We start from the raw sequence: 26,862 nt of genomic DNA, 5'->3' as shown, positions 1-26,862 counted from the left end.
TGGAAAATCAGGTGAAAAGCAGATGGATTTCATAGAATGCTGTTGACATAGTTTCTTTGAGCTGCATATTCTGGAACCAATCAGAGAGCAGGTGACCTCCGATTAATGCACACCTTGGTAGCAGCTAGTGCAATATGATTAGATTAGATTACTTACAGTGTGGAAACAGGCCCTTCAGGCCCAACAAGTCCACACCGACCCGCCGAAGCGCAACCCACCCATACCCCTACACATACCCCTTACCTAACACTACGGGCAATTTAGCATGGCCAATTCACCTGACCCGCACATCTTTGGACTGTGGGAGGAAACCGGAGCACCCAGAGGAAACCCACACAGATACGGGGAGAACGTGCAAACTCCACACAGTCAGTCGCCTGAGTCAGGAATTCAGTTTGAAAGCGAGGAGGTCAAATCACAATTTTGAGAAAAGATTGGGTCTATTTTAAACCTAAATAAAGGCTACCATGTGGGCACGAAAGCTGAGCTAGCTGAAATTAACAAACATAAAACTAGATAGGAGAAAGTGAGGACTGCAGATGCCGGAGATCAGAGTCGAGAGTGTGGTGCTGGAAAAGCACAGCAGGTCAGACAGCATCCGAAGAGCAGGAGAATCGACGTTTCGGGCATAAGCATTCCTGATGAAGGGCTTATGTCTGAAACGTCGATTCTTCTGCTCCAATAAAAATGGATAGCTCAATAGAGAATAGTGATAGACATTTAAGGGGAAATTTCAGAATACAAAGAATAGATGAATTGCAGATGGGCTATCTGTAGTTATCTAAAGAAGTTGAGGAGAACATCAAACTTAAGGGAATAAAACATGTAGCTGTGCAATGAATAGTGACGGGTCAGATTGCCTGTTGGTATTATCGCTGAATGGTTAATCCAGGAAATGTTCTGGTGACCTGGGTTTGAATCCTGCCTTGGCAGATTGTGGAATATAAACTCAATGAAAATTTGCAATAAAAGTGTGAAGATGACCGTGAATCCGTTGTTGATAGTCAGGAAAAATCCATCTGGCTCACTGATGCCCTTTAAGGAAGGAAAATGCCATCCTTCCCTGCTCAGGCCTGGATGTGACGCCAGACCCATAGCAATGTGGCTGACTCTTGGCTGCCCTCAGAGCAATTGGGGGTGGGTAATAAATGTTGGCATGATGATTATGTAGAATGTAAAGTGAATGTTGTTTTTTTTAAGAGAGTGAGAACAGGGTGTGACTAGTAGGTAATAGGGAAATGGCATATGAAGTGAACAAATTATGCCACTGTCTTCTCTTTGAGGATACAAAGCACATTCCAGTGGTACCTGTACATCAGGTAGGGGAAGGCAGTGAGGAATGCATTGAAATCACTGTCATGATGGTAGTGGTACTAATCAAACTGATCAGCCTCCCAGCCAATTCTAGATTTCATCCTAGGGTCCTAAAGGAGGCCGCCAACAAGATAGTTGATGTGTTGGTATTAATTTTTCAAAATTCTCTGGATTTCAGGAAATGTTCCATTAGATGAGAAAGTAGCAAATATAAACTGAAGGAGAAGACTGATACACAGAGAGTGGTTCGTGTGTGGAATGAACTTCTTGGGGAAGAGGTGAATGTGGGCGCAGTTACAACGTTTAAAAAACATTTAGATACATGAATAAGAAAGTTTTGGAGGGATGTGGGCCAACCTCAGGCAGGTGGGACTAGTTTAGTTTGTGAACATGGTCGACATAGATTGGTTGGACCAAAGGGTCTGTTTCCGTGTTATATGACTCTATGACTATGACTGATTTCCCTAATTCTGGAAGGTAATGATGATTGTCATGGAAGCAGCCCATTAGGCGGTACCTTACCATTGACAGGGAAAATAGTACTCCGTACAGTCCAAGCCAATAACTCCAGCTTGACCCAACTACTTCAAATTGTCTTTCAGACTCACCGCACAGAATTGAGCGTGGTCTCTCTAGGGAAACAAACTCCAGGAATTTGCAGTGAGGTCCAGGAAATCATGGCTGGAACTTTCCCATGCAGTTCTTTCATGGCAGGGTAGATGGAGAAATGGTTCAAAACACCATCAGAATGCTATCCCAGAAACGTTTCCCTCACTGAGTTACCACGGCAATCAGCAAGCCAAGTCTCATGGAGCCCAGTTAAGACCTTAACAAAGATCTTATCCAGTTGTGGGTGACTTCCTCACTGAGTTCAGAGCCCAATGATTTGGAGAGAGGCTCCAAAATGCCATCAGATCCTGCTCTCCATGCCCCCGTGACAGACCTACAAAGACTGAAACAGCCACAGCCATAGCCAAAATCGTACCAGGCTTATTATGGACAAGAGGGGGAGCAGTCCTAACAGCTTTGGACGTGTTTTGTGATGAGAATATTGCAGTATTTTGAGAGCATCTGTTTGAAGTGCCCACACACTGACCTTCTGCCTCAGCACTGCCCATGTCCAGCAGAGGGGCTTCCAGTTGGCCAGTCCACTCTTTGCACCATGTGCACCCCCACAGTCAGCAATGGAACTGTGAACTGGAAGTGAGCAACCAGGAGACCACGTGCTGTAAACGTACACTGGTGTGCACACAGCTAAGTTACATGGATTGGCATCTGCCACAAGTGCCAGCATCAGGGGAATCATTCAGCCCTTTCCGTAAGAATAAGGATGATATATGAGTAATGGTGGCTTAGTGGTTCAATTCCACCCTTGACTGTTTGGTGTGGAGTTTGCACATTCTACGTGGGTTTCTTCTGGGTGTTTCAGTTTCCTCCCACAGTCCAAAGATGTGCAGGTTGGGTGGATTGACAATGCTGACTTTCCCATAGTGTGCAGGATAGCTGTGGGGTTAAGGAGATGAGGTTGGGTCTGGGTGGGTTGGTATGGGCTGAATGGCCTGCTCCTACACTGTAGGGCTTCTACGATAGTACATCCTTTTTCTCATTTTCTATATGTCACCTACATGGTTAAATTTTGCTTTTTTGTTCCTTGCTGTCAATTAGCTTTAAAATTTGAACTATTCCGGAAGGTAGAGTAATTGCGAAGTGAGCTCAAGTCAGTCAACGTGAAGTGCATTAAGACATTGTGCAATAGCTTTTATAACATTGCTGGTGAGTTTCTTGCCCATCATAAGAGAGGGTGACAATATCTGGATATGATCAGGAGTATTGGGCTTAGAATTTGCTAATAACATTATATTGAGCAGCATTTAACAACGGGTATCTCCTATAGTAAATACAACCCGAAGTTAATGAACTGGAGTAGCAGGAGAAATGAGTCACCATGCATAGTCAGATATATAGAAAACACCAATTGGCAGCATATGGGTAGCACTGAATACAATGAAGATTGGCCAGTAGGGTTATTGGATCTCTAATGCGTGTGGGCTGAAAATCAGCTGATATTACCAATAGTTGATAAAAGTCGATAGATTTAATGTGGAACATTCTGCCTCTTAATTCAGGTAAATAAATATATATAATAGTGACAACCTCTAGTAATCCTTTAAAGACTAATTGTTGCTGAGGTTGGAAAGGGACCTGAACCACATTTAGGTCACCGATTTGTAAAAACACTGGGCATCATGCTTGTTTTGAGCAGGCACCTTGATACAATGTGAATATAGCTAGCACTGAAAGAACAAGCATATCAAATGAAATCCTTTACAACCTGATAGTGTTGCATGATCCAATTTCAAGACCATTATATCATGGTGAAATATGTGAGTTCCCTTTCAGGTTACACCTAATTAGGTAAACACTGGTTACATACAAGGGTGAATATAAGGATCTTCCTGGTACTTAAAACACGGTTGATATTTCTGAAGCTTGACACCCAGAAATCATGTCTCGGTTGCCCAGTTTGTATAGAAAGTGACTTTCCAGAATGTCAGAGTTGTTCCTTTGTAAGATCAAAAGATGACAGCATGTTAAACAAAGTGTACTACGGTGCTCCTAATATGCAGGCAGCCTTCCGGGCAAGCAAGTCCTGAGGAGAAACATCGTGCGAGTTCACAAAAAAAATTAAGAAGTTGGAGAGCGAGTAAAATCTGTGTTGGGCAGCAAATCCTAGCGATGGAATTACTCAGCTCCACAAACTAGGACATAGAGGAAAAAAAGAACAGAGAAATCCAGTTCCAGATTAGGCCTGGTGGATTGTACATGAGTGTGAATACCCAGTGAGGACAAGGGTGGTCTCAAAACATGAGCAACATATCGATACACCATGGTTAAGCTCACAAATGAAGAGCTTTCGTTTTGGAAAGATACAGGCAAAGTTCAGAATGGAATTGTACCCCAGCACAATATAGGAGAGGATTACTTACTTACAGTGTGGAATCAGGCCCTTCAGCCCAACAAGTCCACACCGACCCTCCAAAGAGCAACCCACCCATTCCTCTTCATTTACCCCTTCACCTAACATTACGGCATGGCCAATTCACCTAACCTGCACATTTTTGGATTGTGGGAGGAAACCCACGCAGACACGGGGAAAATGTACAAACTCCACACAGACAGTTGCCTGAGGTGGGAATTGAACCCAGGTCTCTGGCAGTGTGAGGTAGTAGTGCTAACCACTGTGCCACCTTGCCACCCTAAATTATAAATTTGGGTATTGCTGATTGGCTTGGCCGTTGTCTAATGACAGTGCGTGCTGTGTTTTATACGCAGGTCGGGATTGACTTCACAGCATCTAATGGAAGCCCTCGTGATGCCAGCTCTCTGCATTACATTAACTCCATGGAATCCAATGAGTACCTTGCTGCTATTTGGGCAGTGGGACAAATCATCCAAGATTATGACTCGTAAGTTTTCCATATGTTTTCCATTCGCAAAGGTAGTTAATAGGTTAATGCATATGCTAGGTACTAGCATATAATTTACAATCAGTTCCTACTATAATCATAATTCATCACAAGGCAGAGTAGTGGATCACTTCCCATTCACTCCATTAGAGCCAAGCTCAACACTTCACTAAAATAATGTAAAATGAGCTTCAACAATGTAGTTTATAATGATTAGTCCCTGGAACATGCTTAATCTACTCATAACTTAATCGAATGACTAGCATTCAACTCAAGTTACTTCAGCAGAAATATGTACTTGAAGGTGTTTTTAGTTCTATTCTGTTGCTCAACGAATAATTTCGGATCTTGTAAATTGCTATTCTTATTTTAAAGTTGTTGGAGTAAAGTGGAGAGGATATGAAATTGTTCTCCACAATAATTTCACTGGAAATGATTCCAAGTTCCTGTCCTTCAACGGATACCAGCCTCTTAGTGCAGTAATTAGTGGGGAAGAGTTTAATGTCCGCAGCTTATTATACATTTATCAGGTTTAAATGGTGATTATTTTTACGATTTACCAAAATGAAGAAAGCACCTTTGCTGTTTTGACATAAAACAGTTACTGTCAAGTAGTGGGTAGGTTTCCTATTTGTAGGAATGTAGGGTGGAATTTTCATTTTTTTGAGACAAATTTTGGAACCAGATGTAAAAGCATCAAGAGACTTCCGTTCAGAGTCGAATTAGGTTTTCCCCTGTGAGTGCATTTTTCCTGCTGGGAAAATTTGCTGAATTTTTTGAACAAACAGTTTCAGGCCCCACTGGGATCTTGCGAGTGCCAACATCTCTGGGCCAGATTTAAGCGGCAAACTTTGCACACCAGGAACCATCACCCAAGTCCTTTTCATCACCACAGGGCATCCCTGGAGGTGTTGGAGACCAGGCATGATTGACACCAAGCTTCAGCGATGTCTCCCGTGAGGTTTTCTTGAAAGATGTCCAAATGGAGAAATATTTCCTGATGGATGACCACAAGAGGCCATCTTGTCTGACTGAAGAAAGTCACTTGGACAGAGGGCAATGCCTGTGAGCTACTCATGAGAAGCTAGCTGCAGGATGAATGCCCTCTGCCAGGGTATGTACCAATATTTACGCAATGCTGCAAGCTACTGTGAGTATGAGCTAGCATTGTAGGGGCGGTCGCTGCAGAGGACTGTTACAAAGGAGGTTGCGTTCCAGTGCCTGTCACTTCATTGCAGCTACCAGTTTAGCAATAGTGACACAATCGTGCTGCTGCCTCTCACGCATCTGCCAGGGTTTACACTTAAAAGGAGCTACTTTCAACACTCAGCAATCACACACCATCAGCTCACTGATCTTTCATCACAACGTGCACATCTGAAAGCTTTCACCAAAGGCTTGCAAGAAATAAGAACACACATCCAACAAAATGGCCATTTGAGTTGATTTCCCCAATTCAAATTTAGCCCCATTTCATTTTCTTTATTTCAAAGATATACTTTATTCATGAAAGTATCTTTATGTACATACATAGTCACTAACGGAGTTCAGTTCTGTCCAGTAGCGTATGGAAAAACAAACATTGGAGTTTGACTCTATCCAGCAAACAAACCCAAGGCATCTCTTACTTGTACAAGATATATTTACATATATTTGAGTCTCTGTGAGGCCCATTTCATTTTTTTATTTCAAAAATATATTTCACGCATTAAAAAATATACATGCATACAAAGTCCCTAAAGCAGTTCAGTTCTGTACAGTAGCAAATGAAGAAAACCAACAAATGTTGGAATTTGACTCTTTCCAGCAAACAAACCCAAAGTATTCCTTATTTGGCCCCATGTAATTTTTTTTATTTCAAAAATATACTTTATTCATAAAAGAAACCATTATGTATATACATAGTCACAAATGCAGTTTGGTTCTGTACAGTAGCATATCAAGGCCACATTTATTTTATATTACTTCAAAAATACATTTTATTCATTAAAATGTATCTTTGTATAGATATACATAGTCACAAACACAATTCTGTTCTGCAAACCAGGACTTTGACTCTATCCAAAAAACCAAAGACCTCTCTTACACATACAATACTATTTTTACATTCATTGAGGCACTAGGAGGGTATGATAACTGAACAGCCCCCCCAAGTAACTTCAGCAGGAAGACCTCAGATGGTGGTCTTTCCCCACTGTGTCTTGGCAGCAGCTGTCCCAAGCTTTAGTGCGTCTCTCAGCATGTAGTCCTGGACCTTGGAACGTGCCAGTTTGTAACATTCGTTCAAGGTCAACGCCTTGTTGCAGAAAACCAACAGGTTTCAGACAGACCAAAGAGCATCTTTCACCAGGATGATGGTCTTCCAGGCACAGTTGGTGTTTGTCTCAGTGTGCATCCCAGGTAACAGACAAAAGAGCACAGAGTCCCGCGTCACAGAGCTGCTCGTAATGAACCTCGACAAAAGCCACCGCATCTCTCTCCAGGCTTCCTGCCCCATTTCATGCCCTGGTCAGATTTCCTACATCCAGCCATTGTGGCTGCCTTGCCCAGGTAGGCTACATGACCTAGTCAGCCTTCACCCAAGCGTCTACAGAAACAAGGACTGTGGTAATGAAGGAGCCAAACTACTGAAGAAGTTCGTACTCACCAGAAGACGTTGGTAGAGGACCTATACAGCCGAAGGTACATGCTTCATAGATTTGGTCAGGTTTGTGAATAGCTGAGTTTCCCATTTCCAGCTAATGAGGTTGGATGGATATTAATGAATATTATGGCATGCTAATGAATGAAAAATGCATTCCGAACCATGAAGGTTGGGAAAGCCAGCCTGCCTGAAAGGATTTGCGAACTCAATAGCAAAACGTTAACCCGATATGGGCATATTGAACTTTTACCTCCTACCCAATTATGATGAATTCCCCCAGGCCTCCATCTCTTTGAGGCAGATGATTCAGCTCCTGAAGCCTGTTCCACCAATCATTGGCTGCTCTGGATCTTAACTCCATCAACTCACCTTGTCTTCTGCAACCAGAAGCTTAATTGAAACCTAACAATCTCTGTATGTGTTCTGTGTGAAAATGATTTGCTCTTCCTGAGTGGGGAGAAAAGAAAATCTAATGGACCAAATTATTCTGCACAGAAGCAGATCATTCAACTCAACCAGCATCAGCCTGAATTTACACTCCACACCTTTTCACAATCCTGCCATCCTTCGGGCAAGAAAGGATCTTGCAGATTCTTTCTGGGATTTACTCTGGTGCATTATTATTTGAGGACATGGTGGGGGGTTGCGGGCGATGGTGAGATTTGTAGCGAGTGACACCCATAAGGTCAGGGAGTGTCTCACCCCTTTCACACTTTTTCTGAGCAGTATGGCAGGGGTTCTTACTGGGCAGCAGTGAGTTGCCAGTTCGGAACATTACTGCTTGTTAAACGCCTTTTGTTGATTCTGCATCATGCCTCGTTAATATTCAGTTTTCCCTATTGCCAAAGAAGTTAGACATTGAGATGAGTCAAAATGGAAACCAGAACAAGTACCTGGTAAATTCAGCTGACTGCTTCTTCCAAACCACCACGTCTGCATGGGCGCCCATCTGCAGGTGCATGACATCTGCAGGCATTGGCTTCTGATGTGCCAACCTCTAAGAACCCTGAGGGCACATCTCCAATCCAATTACTTCTGTATTTCAATGCTACACTGTCCACTCTTATTGTAAAGACACTGCAAGGACACTGTGCACTCGGGGACACACCCCCAGCTCATACGCTGAGCCAGGCTATAGCGCTTAGCACTTGCTCGCTCTGAGCCAACCAGAATGCTCACAGCATTGCTACCTCGCAATGTCCTGCCTTGCCTTTTTACACATTGCCCCCCAGACAGAGATACAAAACTCATATTACTTCAAAACACCTTGCTGTTTAGTGTAGGCACAAAGCCAGGAAAAAGGAGCTAAGGGTTGGCCTGCCCTATCTTGAATCTTTCTGCTCTATTGTGAGCTGTTTTCGTCCTGGAATGAGAGAAAGGCAGGAAATAAGGGAGACAACAGTGAATGACTGACAGAATGTGTACAGTGTAGAAGCAGGCCTTTCATCCCATTGGGTCCACATCAAGTCTGTCAAGGTCAGCCCACCCAGACCCCTCCCACCCGAATTTCCCCTGGCCAATCCACTTAGCCTGCATATCCCTGGACCACTGCGGGCGATTTAGCATGGCCAGTCCACCTAACCTGCACATGTTTGGAATGTTGTGCGGGAGGGGAAGTGTCCTGAGAGAGTGAGTAGACAGTGTGGAGGGCATGCAGGGGTAGTGGTATTGGGGGTGGGGGGTGGAGTTGGATTGGGTGAGGGTGAGTGAGGGAACATATTGCAGGCTATGGTGAGAGGGATACAGCATGAACCAATCCAATCCAATTAATTAGGAAATGAATTTCGAAACAGACAAGTATCAAGTGGTGAATTTTCATCAAAAGATTAAGGAAACTACAATATTACTCAGATAACAAGCGTGATATGTTGAGATAGAGTGAGATATTGGAGAGAAGATGATGTAACCTACCTGGTCAGAGCTGAAAAGATGATTGACCTTCTTCCTACTGTGCTGGGCGTTCCTCCAAAGAGATTGGTTTCACCCAGGTGCCAGTTTCAGACCAGCCTGGCATGGTATGGTGTCATGGCCTCCTCTGCTGGTGTTGGAGGAATAGGAAGTCCTGCCTGGGCACCAGCACATACAGCAAGTGCTCCTAGTCCTTGCCTGTAACGTGGAGCAGTTCGTTTCCCGTGTGCGTGTCCTGGAGCAAATCTTAAGGACAGCGTATAGCAGCTCCAGACTGACAGTGCTGTCTGGATGCTCAAAGGGCTTTGAGAGATGGCACTGATGCAAGGGGTGCTGGTAAATTCCAGGATGGCTGCTAAGTGGTGAAAGCATGTAGTGAGATGGGCCCAGATTTGGATTTGAGAGACGCTGTAGAAGTGAGGTAGGTAGTTCATGACTTGAGTTTGGTCAGGTGCAACAAGGAATCTCACTTGACCTTGCAGTAGAAATCCCTGCAAAGAACATGAAACAACTCAGACATGGTAAAAACAAAATGTAAATTCAACCCTCAGTGACTATATGACATTCATTGGGTCTTTAATTGTACAAGTAATAAGAGCTTATCAACGTCCACTATTTTGAGCCCCTTAGGATGTCCATTGGCCTGCTCTTTTCTAAAGAAAAGAACCTCCTGTTTATTAAATCTTTCCTGATAGACATAACTTCTCAACTTTAGTTTCATCTTTGCAAGCATCTTGCAGCCTGTCCTTTATTCTAGAAGGTGCAGACCGGATTGTACACATCGAGGTAATATCTAACCAAGGTTCCAAACAAGTTTCATGGTGATTACCCAAGTTTTCAGTTGTATCCCTTTAGAAATAATCTCCAGTCTTTTGTTTGTCTTCATCAATACTTGTAGTGATTTGTGCATCCTATCCCTGGATCCCTTTGCTCTTTTACATTATTTACACACTTATTATCTGAGTAATTTGTGATCTCCTTATTCTTCTGATGAAAATTCACCACTTGACACTTGTCTGTTTCGAAATTCATTTCCTAATTAATCACCCATTCTGCAAGTTAATTAATGTTATTTTATCACAATCCTCTTTTGTATTAACTACAACCTAAGTTTGGTTTTATGTGCATGCTCAAAGTTTTTAAAATTATGCTTCTGCTACACAAGTCTATGTCACTTCCTAAAATTTAAAACAGCAGTAATTTTAGCACAAATCCATGTGAAACAACATTTTTGAAACGCAGTAAATCTGCGAATTCAATCTGTAATGCTCTGTTGACTATTTTGTAGCCAGCTCACTATCTATTTTTTTCTTCTTTTTACAAGCAGTGCCCTTCACATCAAAGGGAACACTCCTGTTTCTTTTTTAAATATATATTTATTAAACCCCACACTACTGCCTAACTGCGGTAGTGTTTATTTTTCCCTAGCACCCATGGTGTGTGTGTGTGTGTGTGCAGTTGTGAGACACTATCTATTCTGTGCCTATCTAATTAAACTACTATGCAGTATCTCATCAAAACTACTTGAAACCCTAAATATATTACATCTGCTACATTTACCTTGTTTATACTTTCTGTTACCTCGTCAAAGAATCAATAAGAGTTAGTTAGGCATAACCTTTCATTTTCGATGTCCAGTTTTCAGATTCCAGAGGATTTTCTCGTTCAATCTCTGGATTAAGATTCCATTATTTTTGTATTGCCATTGTTAAATTAACCACTTTTTTGGGATTTTCTAAAATAATCTTTTTTTTTGGGATTTTCTATCTTCAACTTTAAATATAGAAATACTATTGTATTAATTAAGTACTTGCTGTCCAAAGGGTATTGCTGTCCTGCCAGACATACACTTGTTTCTGTTTATTGTAAACTTGAGCTCATTGAAAACCCTGCTCATATGTCATACCCTTATTCCCATCAAATCCTGTTTGCCATCATGACGCACTGGCCCCTGTTTTGAAAATGCCTCAACCTCATTCCCTCTATGGCTTCCCCCCTCTGTATCTCTGTAAGCTCCTCTAGTTCTCTGAGATCTTTGCTGCTCTAAATCTGGTCTCTCTTCTGCTTCCCCAATTTTCATTGCTGTGGCATTGACAATTGTACCTGAGGCACTCCCTAAAATCCATCTGTTACCAAACTTTTACTCGCCTGTTATAAAATCTCCTCCTGTTGGTCAATGTCGTTTTTTGCACAATAGCACTCCCCAGGCACTGACTTAAGATGTTATCCTAAGTTAAAGGCCATGTTGTCATGAAACTTGTTGCTAGGACAATTTCTAAACCTCACAACAGAGGAATGTGCTGATGAAGTAACTATTGAGTTGCTTCATTGAATCCTAGGCTAAATAATATTTTTGTCAAGTTCCTCTCCATAAGGCTTTGTGAGCTTTTTTGTCCCATCATCCCAAACTCAACTTATTAGCTATGCACCTGTCCCATTTTTTTGATTCTGCCCCTCAGCATAGGCAGAAGATCTCGCTACTGCTGGGATATCCCAGGATTGCTAGGCCCATCTGGGCTGTCCACTGGGCCAAGTGTTGGCAGTCTGGAGACGCGCTTCACCATGAACATGGTTTGGCTAAGGTCTCATTAAACATACAATTGCACATTCCTCCATCCATCACTGTTTCAGCACCGAGCCACACTGCCTACCCTGATGTAGGGGAACCTCTGGTCTTCCCATGGTGGCTTTTCCCCCCGGATAGTCTTCCTCATACCCCACTCTGCCCCACCTATCCCTTCAATATACATACTTTGGGAGTTAGATATCTAGGCTGTGTCAGTCACCTGACTAAACTCTCTCAGCCAATGGCGATGACCAGCTATTCATGATGTCAAGGGAACTCATTATCCATTTGCCCATCTCCATTTGAAGGTATGTTTACATCCTTTTTAAGAACAAACCTTAGGTCTGTAAACATTGCATTCATAGTAGGCTAGTTTGGTGCCTTTTAAATCTTTGTTTCTACTTTGGAAAGCTAGTGATGAACGGAACATGGTGAGATGAGGTTTCAGGCTACACAGGAAATACCACATCTCGAATACTGAATGAAGACAGATTTAAGGGTGGAACCCAGTTATCAACACTGGCTTGTAGTGCCCAAAGTAATCGTACTCCATCATGCAAAAGGTGGTAGTCCTTCCCCTCAATATTCCCTCAGCCTCCTCCTCCTCAGATGGCTGCTCCAGCCCTCCCAGTGCATGAGTCTCCGTCACACGGGTGGCATGGTGGCTCAGTGGTTAGCACTGCTGCCTCAGACTGCCAGGGACCCAGGTTCAATTCCACCTTCGAACAACTGTCTGCGTGGAGTTTGCACATTCTCCTCGTGTCTGCGTGGGTTCCCTCTGGGTGCTCCGGTTTCCTCCCACAGTCCAAGGATGTGCAGGTCAGGTGGATTGACCATACTCCATAGTGTCCAGGGACATGCAGGCCAGTTGGATTAGCCATGGAAAATGTCGGGTTACAGGGATAGGGTAGTGGGATGGTTCTGGGTAAGTTGCTCTTCAGAGAGTCGATGTGGACCCCATGATTCCAACTGCCCCTAAATGGACGACTGACAGTGCCCAAGCCACTGCACTGTGATCACACAATGACAATACCAGGGCCCCCTGACTGATTGACTGACTGACTGACTGACTATAGTCTCCCTTAACTTGACTGAAGACTACATTTAGATTTTCAGACATTTAGTTGAAGCCTGTGCAGTGTGCTTGCTGTGTATACTGCTGCCCCATGGTGTGGCTGCAAGGTCAATGACACACAGCATCCTACAACAACATGTCCACCCCCCCTCAACTAATCATTGCTAACAACAAGGACTGCCTGCCTAGTTTGATGTCTGTGATAAGGAAAGACAGAAGTCCAGAGAGCTTTTAAGGTGCAGCTGACAGAACATAGTACCAGAAAGCAAGGCAAGGCAGAGATGCTGTGAGCATCCCAGTAGGCACAGAGTGAGTGAGCCCTACCAAAGGAAGGGAGGGTCACTGAGATGCAGCCTGGTCCAGTCCATGAGCTGGATCCCTCTCTGTGCATGCAACTTGTCTGCACGTGCTCACTGCCCATTGGCCATTCCCTGAGACATTGGTGCTGAAAAATGTGTTGCTGGAAAAGCAATGTGTAGCAGGTCAGGCAGCATCCAAGGAGCAGGAGAATCGACGTTTCGGGCATAAATGTTGATTCTCCTGTTCCTTGGATGCTGCCTGACCTGCTGCGCTTTTCCAGCAACACATTTTTCAGCTCTGATCTCCAGCATCTGCAGTCCTCACTTTCTCCCTGAGACGTTGGTGCCGAGTGTCCAAAATCTGGGAGACCTCAAGGAACAAGCAGTCAGCTGAAGTCGCTCATTACCCGCTCTGACTTCCATGTCAGGAATTCTCGGTGTCTAATTTCCACGTGGCGGATGGAAGAAAAGGAAACTGTGCATATTCATGAGGTGAGGTTAAGTAATGGCGAGATGTTAATGCACACAAACAGGCCTCTCATCTTTCAACACTCAGTTGGAAAGTAGAATTTTTTGCTGTGACATTGAGAAGCTCCTCATTGGGCATCTCATTTGCTTTTATTTGCCATCTTCCCAGCCTGGCCCATGTTGTTGAAGGTCTGGCAATATTCTGCCCTTAAAGGAGGAAAGTGAGGCAGAACTCCAGCACTGCAGGCTTTGATAGGTGAAAGCCATGAGCAAGAAACCAAAATTGGAGAAACCTGGATATTTCTGTGGCTTTTGGGCATGGAAGAGATTGCAGCAATGGCTGTGGAAGGATTTGAATGAAAAGTGAGTATTGTCAAGTTAAGATATTATTGGCCTGGAAGGCAGTTAAGGTCAATAAGCACAGTGGTGGTACATGATTGTAGTTGGTGTGAGTTAGAGTCATAGAGTCATAGAAATGTACAGCATGGAAGGACTCCAGCACTCCACAAATGGTGCTCTGGCATCCACATTCGCAGCTCAGAAACACGATTCCATTTCTGTCCATCTAATCCATGAGATCTAAACACTGACATGAATTTCAACAACTCCTAGCCTAGTCTGCCATGCCCACATCCCATGAACAAATTCTAAACATTGGTGAACTCAAGTAACTCCAAAGAGTCCGGAAGTCAAATCAGAAATAGTTTCATGAGGATTATGGTTGTGTTATAGGGTAACGCCACAAGAGAGGAGCCCCTCAGTACTGGAGTTCTCCTTTTAACATGTACCTGAAAGCAAAATTCACTCTTCAGTAGTTCAGTAAACTGTAGGCTTTAGCAATAGGGAAACTTGATCGGTGATAAGTGCATTCTTCTTGCTTTTAGTTTTGGAACCACTATCGTCCCATACCTACAGCAGATCACTAGATGGTCCCTTTGTCGATTTAAAGCTGACTTGAAGCAGGATTAGATTGTCAAAAGAATGATTTCTTAAAAACAAAGAAAGATATTTACTTCTGGATAAATTTTCCAAAAAACTGATCCCAAAGGGTACATCGTTTTATAAATACATGAGCATTTAACAAATGTAATGTTCAATGCTTTACTTAACTACTAAATTGCTGCTGTAGATAATCTGATACATCCTTTTTGAAGCTACAGGGGATAATTGCTGTGACTCCTTGCATTCTGTTAAAAGCCAGTTACTTCGAGCAGATCTTTAGATTGGGTCGAGGTCAGAAGGAAAGAAGCACTTTCTTAATTGTAATTTGGGAGTATAATTAGAAGCTTTTTCAATTACTGGGTAGGGTTTTCCTGCAGATTGGTAATGATTAGATTTCTTTGTCTCTTTTTAACGTGTCACACCAAAATTTGCATAATTGAGAGTGTGACAACAGAGGCACGGCTCAAGTGTCTCAAAGCCTTTGCTTATGTGAATAGCTGGTGGTCTGTGGTGTTGTTTCCGCTGGGGTAGGAACTTCATAAAAACAAAGGTGTTATTTTTATCTATTTTCAGAATATGCATGACTCTGGCAAGGATGCAATCATTGCCCTTTCTCACACAATCTGACAAGGAGTTGGCGAGGTAGCACTGTGGACTGCTGCAGTCTTTGTAGTCATGGTTGTGGTAGGGAATTCACACAAGATGAGCCCAGTGATAAAGGGCTATTGACACATACCCTCGTCAAGATGGTGGGTGAGTCAGAGAGTAACTTGAAGGTAGTGTTCGTTCCAACATTGATGCTGTACTAAAGGTCACACTGGAGGGGAAAGCTGAATAGTAACCACGTAGTACATTCTGTAGCTATTGTACGTGAGTAGCTAGTGAGTTGAGTGGGTGGTGTTGGAAAAGCACAGCAGGCCAGGCAGCATCCGAGGAGCAGGAGAGCAGATGTTTCAGGCAAAAGCCCTTCATCAAGAAAATCCATCAGGTTTGTTTTTGGAAACAGGTTATACAGAAACATCTTATATTGACTTATTGTTTTGAGAAACTGCTGGAAATGTGGGGAAAACTCATCAGAAGAAGCCTTTGTAAGCTTTGACCTGACATTTTTTAAGCTAAAATCCGACAGTTCTGCAGATTTATGATTGAAATGTGTATTATTGCCCCGTCACTGAATTGCTCTTTGCTGCTAAATAGTTAATGAACTCCCTCCTATGTTTGGTCAATGGGTTGATCCACAACCACCCTGATGAAGGTGCAGTGCTCCTAAAGCTAGTGCTTCCAATTAAACCTTTTGCACTATAACCTGGTGTTGTGTGATTTTTAAATTTGATCAGAGCAGATACTTTAGAGCTTATGTTGGAGATGGTATGGAAGTGAGTTAGGATAAATTTAATCTACAGTTGGGGTGAATGTAATCTACAGTTGTGCATTTACAACAGTCAGATGTTGCTCATAGAAGCATGTTGGGAGCTAAATTGAAAAGCCTTTGTTGATGGGCCGGGGGAGAATGATGTGCAGTTGATCCCACCCGTTGGTTGAAGTGCAGATAGCACCTAAGTCACTTCGAATGATTTGAGTTTCCAGCCAGTGCCTTCAGTGCTGTTCATTGACTGGACATATGTAATTGAGTGAGCAAACACAGCCTCAGTTGTTATAATCTGCCATTGTCACGGCAAGCTTCAGCTGCTGCTCATATCACCACAACCCATTGTTCACCCACTACTAATCACTGTCAGCCAGGCTCAGGCCTAGCGTTCAGATGTTTCACTTCACCCCCCCTGCTGTACACTTCATGTCCATGTTTCACAGCTGATCCATGTGGACACCTTTTCAATCATTACAGTCACTTCAGCTCAACAGATTGCACTGCACTCACTAACACACCTCCCTCTCTTGAACAGACCAACCTGGAGTGGACACAGAGGCAGCAGGAGCTAAGCAGGAAGGGACAGACATGCCAGCATTCCCTGGACTGAAAGGAGCTATCTTTGTTGCCTCTTCCCTTCCTCTTCCTCCTCCTTTGAATGGTGCTCCAGCTCCTCAGTTGTGTAGCTTGTGGGAAAGACCTGTCCCTTAACGATAGCAAAGTTATTGGTCATTCGGCAAACCACCATGAATCTGGGCATCCACTCTGCTCTGTACATCAGTGCTCCTCCTCCAGGGAAGTGGAAATGTTCTTATAGTAAGCCAGTGATTAATTCTGCTACATCTTGTGGGGCAACATGGCTTATATTGTCAGAATGTTGCTCATGTGTGTATCTGAGTCGTGAACCATGCCATTAGCAGAAAGCTCTTGCCACTCAATAGCCACCCTTTGGTTTTTAGATTAGATTAGAGCCCCTACAGGAAACAGGCTATTTGGCCCTACAAGTCCATACTGACCCTCCAAAGAGTAAATCAACCAGATCTATTCCTCTACCCTACATTTACCCCTGATTAATGCACCTAACACTATGGGCAATTGAGCGTGGCCAGTTCACCTGACCTGCACATCTTTGATTGTGGGAGGAAACTGGAGCACCCAGAGGAAACCCACGCAGACACGGGGAGAATGTGCAAACTCCACGCATTCGCCTGAGGCGGGAATTGAACCCAGGTCCCTGGCACTGTTTGGCAGCAGTGCTAATCACTGAGCCACCATGCTGCCCCTTTTTGTTATGGTGGCTCAGATTTCACTGGCACAGTGGGAGGAAGGCATCGTAACTGCAGTCCTGATCCCAGGCAGTGATCAGCACCACTTGCTGGCTGTGGTCACACATCAGCTCAACAGTAAAGGAGTGAGTTCTTCTGGTTCCACTATAGACAGAGATGACTCCAGGCTTCACAAAACAATATCCATGCTGCCAATGGCATGGGGAATCCTACAAACAGAACACAGCTACTGGCTCACTCACAATGGCAAGGGAGAGTGAAATGTGAATAGCAAGCCTCAGAGACTTCCGACCAGTTTCCAGTTGCAGCCTGGAAACAGACAGATGCAACATGGCTTGGTATGACAACTGCTCTACCAAGGACTGTAAGAAACTACAGAGAGTTGTGACAGGGGGTGTCCATCATGGAAGCCAACCTTCCATCCATTGACTCCATCTATACTTCTCACTGCCTCAGAAAGGCAGCCAACATCATCAAAGGCCCCTTCCAACCTCGTTATAATCTCTGATTGAATCATTGGTTGGATTCCTGAAGAAGGACTCATGCCCGAAACGGCGATTCTCCTGCTCCTTGGATGCTGCCTGACCTGCTGCGCTTTTCCAGCAACACATTTTCAGCTCTGGTTATAATCTCTCACAACCTCTTCCATCAGATAGAAGATACAAACGCTTAAATACACATACCAACAGATTCATGAACAGCTTCTTCCTCACTGTTATCAGACTTCTGAATGGACCTCAACAAGATGCGTAGGGGTGATAGACCAAGAGTGAATGTTATGCCTGCAAAGGAGGTGCACAAACAGTGAGATCAACATTAAATTTGATCTACCTGTACAGCACACAAACAAAACTTTTCACTGTATCTAGGTACATGTGACAATAATTAACTAAGTCAAATCAAATCCATGAGCACAGTGGCCTTTGTTGCCACAAGCGGTGTTGTCCTTGCCTTGTTCTGCAATAGGATATGGTAGATTGCATGAGGATGCCCATCCAGGAAGAGCAGGTGTGGCACACTGTTCCAATAGAAGGATGACTCTCTGACTGACGTGGTCTCCCTGCTGAGAACCCTTTGCCAATCCGCCTCCTTCAAGCCACCTGCCCTGTTCTGCATGCCCTCTGCTCATTCTCTGAGTCATGCTGAGTCATATTTTGAAGGGAATGCCTACTTGTGCCCTCCTGCCTGGAGGTAACTGATTAATGCAGAAATCTTGAAGTTCAACAAATAGTTCTTCAGCAGCTGCCACACGGCTCCCTGTAAACATCAGCAATTTAAAACAACAATAGGAAGTTACAAACACTTGTCACATCAAGGCAACAATCAGAAGTAATCAACCAGCAATTAATTTGTAAGTTAATTTGATGATCTCTTTAAATAGCAATAGTAGGGAGTACTTGATGCAGTTGAATACATGGTTGTGAAGTTAAGAAAGAACATTGGTTGGAATGTTGAACTCCAATCTGGGCGTGCTGACATCAAATAGACATTGCACATTCACTCCTGTTTCATGCTACACACTACCATCGTGGCATTGTCTAAAAGCACAGTCATAATTGTTACGTATAAGCTGGGTATATCCATGTAACCGATTCTAAATCACCATCACCATCCTCTCAACTTCTCTTGTGATTAAATTATCAGACTGCTTATCTGACATCCAATACTGCATGAGGAGAAATTGTCTCCCAATTAAATATTGAGAAGACCTAAGCTGTTTTTTTTGCTCCTGCTCCATCTTCCATTCCCAAGCTACCAACTCCATTCTTGTCTCTGGCAACAATTTGGGTTTAAGCCAGTCTGTTTGCAAACTTGGTGTCACAATTTACCCCAGGATGAGGTTCAGCCCTCATACTGATAACCATCACTAAAACTGCCTGTTCCTACCAGATTATCTATCTTTGCCCCAGTCTTAAAATTTCTGCCCTTGTTTTCAAATCCATCCATGGCCCTGCCACCTTCCTATCTCTATAATCTCATCCAACCCCCAGCAGATACCTGTACTCCTCTAATTCTGTGGTGTCTTATCTATTTCCTGATAGGAGTTGCTTCTCCATCCTTCTCCATTATAAGCTCCAAAGTGGGGATGTTTGCTAATGATTCCACAATGTTCAGCACCATTCCCGACTCCTCGGATAGTGATATAATCCATGTTCAGATGCAACAAGATCTGAACAATATCCAGGCTTGGACTGACATGCGGCAGGTAACATTTTCACCACAGAAATGCCAGGAAATAATCATCTCAAATAAGAACCAATCTAACCATTACCCCATGAGATTCAAAGGTGTTGCCATCATTGAATACTCACTGTCAACATCCTGGTGGTGACCATTGATCAGAAATGCAACTGGACTCACCACATAAACACAGTGGCTACAAGAACAGGTCAGAGGCTAGGAGTACTGCGGTGAATAACTCACCACCTGACTTCTCAAAGCCTGTCCATCATCTGCAAGGCACAAGGCAGGACTGCGATGGAATATTCCTCACTTGCCTGAATGAGTGCAGCTCCAACAATACTCATGAAGCTCAGCACCATTCAGGACAAAGCAGTCCGCTTGATTGACATCACATCCACAAGCATCCACTCCCTCCACCACTGACAATCAGGAGTAGCAGTGTACACTATCTACATGGTGAACGGCAAACATTCACCAAAGATCCTTAGCCAGTACTTTCCAAACTCACAACCACTTCCATCTAGAAGGATAAGGGCACTGTACACATGGGGACAACAAGGCCTGTAATCTCCCCTCCAATCCACTCGCCATCCTGATTTAAAAATATCACTGTTCCTCCAGTGTCACTGGGTCAAATCCTGGAATTCTCTCCCTAATGGTGGGGGTACCTTTGGCAGAAGAACTGCCATGCTTTAAAAAGCCAGCTCACCACCTTCTCAAGGGCAACTAAGGACAGGCAATAAATGAGGTGACAGCAAAAAGCCTGAAAATGTTTTAATTTTAGAGGTGCCATATAAATAGAAGTTGTTGTTAGATGGTGTACATGATGTGCACGTTTTCTGTGGGTATTGACTGCACACCCACAACTGGAAGCTATTATTTTAAGGGCACTTGTTGTGGTCAGAAAATGTGTGCCCGTTTTCTCACCCACATTGATGTTGAACATTTTCAACACTGAGACCTGACATATGATCATACGAGTCTATAGCTTTAAAAATATACTAGAAAGAGATGTCGTTTAGCATTAGCTTCATCCCCAATTTTGTATCTGTTAGCAGAGATGTTTTGTCGGCCTGATTACAATTCAATGTTCTGTGACTTTGTGCAGCAAGTGTTTTAAGTGGTTTTAACACATATTGTTTTCCATTTACCTCTGAGTTGAACTTCCTTTATATCTCGCAACAATGCTTCCTGCTGTAACTAGCATCTGCTAGCATCAGATTCTGCACAATGGTAGAGCTGAATAGAAAATAGAATTTGCGGGGTTTTTCCCACTCTGAGCTGAGCTATGGCAAAGCACACCGGTCCTGGGTTTGATCTGTAGCCTGATTTAACCAACCTCACGGGGGGGGGGAAGGTGCTGTCGGGAGGGGAGAACTGGAAAGCTGCTTTGGATTGCTCAGAAGTAATGCCTGCTAAAGGTAACCCAGCTTTGCAAACATTTGGTGATAGTGCCGTAAAACACATGGTGGTTCTCCTCTATGGTGTTACCCACCTGTCATCTACAAATTGCACAGTTCTTGGTCAAAAGGCAAATAGCTGTGGGTGAACATTGACAAAGGGAAAAATTCATGAAATACAGAAGTACAGGTAAGCGATTAAATTTATTACATACATGGACCTCTCCATCTCCATTAATGACGACCGACTTGACACTGACATTTTCTACAAACCTACCAATTCCCACAGCTACCTGGATTACACCTCTTCCCACCCTACCTCTTGCAAAAATGCCATCCCATATTCCCAATTCCTCTGCCTCCGCTGTATCTACTCCCAGGAGGACCAGTTCCACCACAGAACACACCAGATGGCCTCCTTCTTTAGAGACTGCAATTTCCCTTCCCACGTGGTTAAAGATACCCTCCAATGCATCTCATCCACATCCCGCACCTCTGCCCTCAGACCCCACCCCTCCAACCGTAACAAGGACAAAACGCCCCTGGTGCTCACCTTCCACCCTACCAACCTTTGCAAAAACCAAATATATCCCCAACATTTCTGCCACCTCCAAAAAGACCCCACCACCAGGGATATATTTCCCTCCCCACCCCTTTCCACCTTCCGCAAAGACCGTTCCCTCCGTGACTACCTGGTCAGGTCCACGACCCCCTTCAACCCACCCTCCCGTCCTGGCACTTTTCCCTGCCACCGCAGGAACTGTAAAACCTGTGCCCACACCTCCTCCTCACCTCCATCCAAGGCCCCAAAGGAGCCTTCCACATCCATCAAAGTTTTACCTGCACATCCACTAATATCATTTATTGTATCCGTTGCTCCCGATGCGGTCTCCTCTACATTGGGGAGACTGGGCACCACCTAGCAGAGTGCTTTAGGGAACATCTCCGAGACACCCGCACCAATCAACCCCACCGCCCCGTGGCCCAACATTTCAATTCCCCCTCCCACTCTGCCGAGGACATGGAGGTCCTGGGCCTCCTTTACCGCCGCCCCTCACCACCAGATGCCTGGAGGAAGAACGCCTCATCTTCCGCCTCGGAACACTTCAACCCCAGGGCATCAATGTGGACTTCAACAGTTTCCTCATTTCCCCTTCCCCACCCCCACCCTAGTTCCAAACTTCCAGCTCAGCACTGTCCCCATGACTTGTCCTACCTGCCTATCTCCTTTTCCTGCTATCCACTCCACCCTCTCCTCCCTGACTTATCACCTTCATCCCCTCTCCCACTCACCTATGGTACTCTATGCTATTTTCTCCCCACCCCCACCCTCCTCTAGCTTATCTCTCCACGCTTCAGGCTCTCTGCCTTTATTCCTGATGAAGGGCTTTTGCCCGAAACGTCGATTTCGCTGCTCCTTGGATGCTGCTTGAACTGCTGTGCTCTTCCAGCACCACTGATCCAGAATCCGGTTTCCAGCATCTGCAGTCATTGTTTTTACCTCCTTATAGAACCACTACAATGCAGATAGAGGCCATTCGGCCCATCAGGTTTGCACCGACCCTTCGAAGAGCATCTCACCATGACCCACCTCACTCCTATAACCCTGCACTTCCCATGGCTAATCTACCCGGCCTGCACATTCCTGGACACTATGGGGCAGTCCACAACCTGGCTTGAAGGTAGAGGAGAGAGGGCGGTGGTAGAGGGTAGCTTTTCAGAGTGGCCTGTGACCAGCAGTGTGCCACAAGGATCAGTGCAAGGCTTACTGCTTTTTGTCATTGAAACAAATGATTTAGATGTGAATAGAGGAGGTATGGTTAGTAAATTTGCAGATGACACCAAATTTTTTGTGTAGTGGATAGTGAAGAAGGTTATCCCAGCTTATAACAGATCAGATGAGCCATCGGGTCAAGATGTGGCAGACAGAGTTTAATTTAGATAAATGTGAGGCATTGTATTTTGGTAGGGCAAATCCGAACAGCACTTATACAGTTAATAGTAGGTTCCGAGGGAGTGTTACTGAACAAAGAGACCTTGGGGTGCAGGTTTATAGTTCCTTGGAGGTGTAGTCGCAGTTAGACAGGATAGTGAAGAAGGTGTTTGGTTTGCTTGCTTTTATTGGTCAGAGCATTGAGTACAAGAATTGGGAGCCACATTTTGTGGCTGTATAGGACATTGGTCAGGCCACTTTTGGAACACTGCGTTCAATTCTGGTTTCCTTGCTATAGGAAAAATGCTGTTTAACTTGAAGGGGTTCTGAAAAGGACAATGCCCTAGTTGGAGGGTTTGAGCTATAGAGAGTCTAAATAGCCTGGGGCTGTTGTCCCTGGAATTTCGGAGATTGAGGGTTACCACATAGAGATTTATAGACTCATGAGGGAAATAGCCAAGGTCTTTTCCCCAGGGTAGGAGAGCTTAAGATGAGAGGGGAAAGATTTAAAAGGGACCTAGGGGTAATTTTTTCACGCAGAGGGTGGTGCATGTATGGAATGAGCTGCCAGAGGAAACGGTGGAAGCTGTTAAAAAGGCATCTGGATAGGTATATGATTAGGAAGGGTTTAGAAGGATATGGACCAAGTGCTAGCAAATGGGACGAGATCAGTTTAGCTTATCTGGTCGGCATGGGAGAGTTGGATAGAAGGGCCTGTTTCCGTGCTGTACAACTTTATGACTCTAAGTAGTAATGACATGAAAAATTTGAAAGGTAGATTTAAAATTACAGCAGGATGATGCAGGGAAGGTGGGGCATGATTGTTTCCAGTGTTTGAGCATTCTCGTAAATGGATCATTAAAAGAAACTTAAATATAAAAGATTTAGGCCAGAGAACAGCAGAAATCCACACACAATGATGGCTGGGAGACTGTGGGATATGCTACCAAAGTTCGTATTCGAAGCAGAAACTGTGTTGGTCTGTAGGAATAGATTAATGAAATCAAATCAAGGCTGACAGTCCATTAAGGGAGTTCTGCACTGTTGGTGGTAACCTCTTCGGAATGTGATGTTAAATTGCAGCCTCGTTCCATACAATTGCTGGGCACTATTTTACTGAAGAACAGGGGAGTGTCCTGGCTGACAGTTATCCCCTGTCAACATCACGAAAACTGACTCACGGCTCACCATTAGATTGCTGTCTGTGGGAGCTCAGTGTGCAGCAACTGGCTGCAGTGTTTCTTACAGTAAAACAATTACAGAGGACCCGCGATTATCCGAATATCATTTATCCCAATTTCGGATTATCCGAAGAAGATCTCAAGGTCCCAATAGAAAAATTACATCAAAGAAGTGTTTCAACACTGATTGTGTCTTTTGTTTACAATGATTTAAAATGATCCTGGCTGACTGAAGTGCTGCTGAGAACAGTCCTGGATATCGATGGGAGCCCACGCACTGGCTCCAAATAACTGACCGCCCGCCCTGTCTCTCTCTCTCTCTCTCTCTCCCCACACATTCCCTGGAGTTCTACACAAGGGTGTACCCTAAATCCCCCTTCCCCACGCACGTGCTATTTTGAGAACCACCCTCCAAAGGCAACCCCAGTCTTATTGTTGGTGTCCAGTCTGGCTGCCGTGGCAAGTGAGGGGGGGAGGACGGGGGAGGGTTAGGACAGGGTTGGGGGGGCAGACGGGGGGAGGGCTTGGAAGGATTGGGGGGCAGACGGGGGAGGGTTTGGACAGGGTTGGGGGAGAACGGGGGGAGGGTGTGGACAGGGTTGGGGGGCGGTTGGGGAGAGAGTGTGGACAGGGTTGGAGGGCAGACGGGGGAGGTTTTGGACAGGGTTGGGGGGTGGATGGGGGGAGGGTTTGGACAGGGTTGGGGTGCAGACGGGGGGAGGGTGTGTACAGGGTTGGGGGGGCAGACGGGGGGAGGGTGTGGACAGGGTTGGGGGAGGACGGGGGAGGGTGTGGACAGGGTTGGGGGGGACGGACGGGGAGGAGGGTTTGGACAGGGTTGGGGGGCAGATGGGGGGAGGGTTTGGACAGGGTTGGGGGGGCAGACAGGGAGAGTTTGGACAGGGTTGGGGGGCAGATGGGGGGAGGGTTTGGACAGGGTTGGGGTGGCAGACAGGGAGAGTTTGGACAGGGTTGGGGGGCGGATGGGGGGAGGGTTTGGACAGGGTTGGGGGGGCAGACGGGGAGGAGGGTGTGGACAGGGTTGGGGGGCGGATGGGGGGAGGGTTTGGACAGGGTTGGGGGGGCAGACAGGGAGAGTTTGGACAGGGTTGAGGGGGCTACAGGGTTTGGACAGGGTTGGGGGGCAGACTGGGGTGTGGTTTAGACAGGGTGGGGGGCAGACGGGGGAGGTTTTGGACAGGGTTCGGGGGGCAGACAGGGAAGGGTTTGGACAGGGGTGGGGGGCTGGATGGGGGGAGGGATTAGACAGGGTTGGGGGGCGAATGGGGGAGGGTTATGAAAAGTGTTGGGGGACGAATGGGGAGAGGGTGTGGACGGGGTTGGGGGGGGCGGACGGAGGGAGGGATTGGACAGGGTTGCGTGGGTGGACGGGGAAAGGGTGTGGACAGGGTTGGGGGGCTAGATGGGGGGAGGGATTGGACAGGGTTGGGGGGGCAGATGGGGGGAGGGTATGGATAGGGTTGGGGGGGCGGCCGGGGGAAGGTTTGGACTGGGTTGGGGGGTAGACGGGGGGAGGGTTTGGACAGGGTTGGGGGGCAGATTGGGGGAAGGTTTGGACAGGGTTGGGGGCGCGGACGGGAGAGGGTTTGGTCAGGGTTGGGGGGCGGACGGGGAGAGGGTTTGTACAGGGTTGGGGGGCGGACGGCGGGAGGGTTTGGACAGGGTTGGGGACGCGGATGGGTGAAGGGTATGGACAGGGTTGAGGGGCGGATGAGGGGAAGGTTTGGACAGGGTTGGGAGGGTGGACGGGGAGAGGGTATGGACAGGGTTGGGGGTGGACGGGGAGAGGGTTTGGTCAGGGTTGAGGTGCAAACGGGAGAGTGTTTGGACAGGGTTTGGGGTGGGGGACGGGGGTAGGGTTTGGACAGGGTTGGGTGACGGACAAGGTGAGGGTTTGGACAGGGTTGGGGGACGGACGGGGGTGGAGGCTTTGGACAGGGTTGGGGGGGATGACGGGGGTGGGTTTGGATGGGGTAGATGGGGAGATGATTGGGGGGGGGGGTTGAGTTGGACGGGGTTGTGTGGGATGGGGACTCGTGCTGCTGCTTCTTCTCCTGGATGGAGAGCAGATTTAGCAAGTACTTGCTGTGTCAATCCCATTAAACTGATGGCGGAGGGGTGCAAGAGGCTTAAGCACTGCTGCAGGTCCCTTACACACAAGTGTGTCTCTGCTCAGAAACAAGCTCTGAGACAGAGCGAGGCTAAAGGAAACTTCCGAAAACTCCAAGTCCTGGAGGAGAGACGTTGAATCAATTAACTGAATAATCAATTATCCAAACGAAATAGTACCCGCCCAATCTCGTTTGGCTAATTAAGGTTCTGTGTTATACTTTAAAAGTTCTTCATTGGCTGTAAGGTGTTTTGGGGCAATGTGTGGTCATGCATAGGCTGTATAAATGCTGGGTTTCTTTTGTTTCTGTATTGGCGACAAAAATCTGCCTCAGGCGTTTGAACTCAGATTCCGGAAGGGGGTTTGAATGTTAATCTCTATGATTTAGAGGTGGAGGGTGCCACCTAATGAGCCATGTCTGACACTGAAGGAACTGTTAAAGGCGAAGAAAATAATGGAGCAGTTGAGGACAAGAGATTAGGGCTACAGCTCATATCCAGGATGGCTACCAAATCAGGAGATTCCAGGCCAGATACCCGCTTCCGGGGGTAATTTCCAGCTGATTGCCTCTGGGAGGTTGCAGTTGATTCCTGACAGTCAAGGCTTTCATTTACAAATGGCAGTGATTTCATTGAGCGGCTTCGAAAAAGAGTACTTCCTTTCCAAAACCACATCACCAGGACTATGAATAGATT

The 26,862-nt window shown here is 45.5% G+C and overlaps 1 protein-coding gene across 1 annotated transcript in view; it reads left to right on the top strand.

The window, feature by feature from the left end:
- The window catches only part of cpne2 (copine II), a 261,372-nt gene that overhangs the window by 147,180 nt on the left and 87,330 nt on the right, over positions 1-26,862 (top strand). The window contains exon 11 of the mRNA XM_060837772.1: positions 4,648-4,781. Within this exon, the coding sequence (XP_060693755.1) occupies positions 4,648-4,781 (134 nt within the window). The remainder of the gene's footprint in view (positions 1-4,647; positions 4,782-26,862) is intronic.

The sequence above is a fragment of the Hemiscyllium ocellatum genome, chromosome 17 (genome assembly GCF_020745735.1).
Source record: "Hemiscyllium ocellatum isolate sHemOce1 chromosome 17, sHemOce1.pat.X.cur, whole genome shotgun sequence".
Taxonomy (NCBI): Eukaryota; Metazoa; Chordata; class Chondrichthyes; order Orectolobiformes; family Hemiscylliidae; genus Hemiscyllium; species Hemiscyllium ocellatum.
Note: the sequence above shows the minus strand (reverse complement) of the source record. Positions and strands in the feature narration are given on the sequence as shown.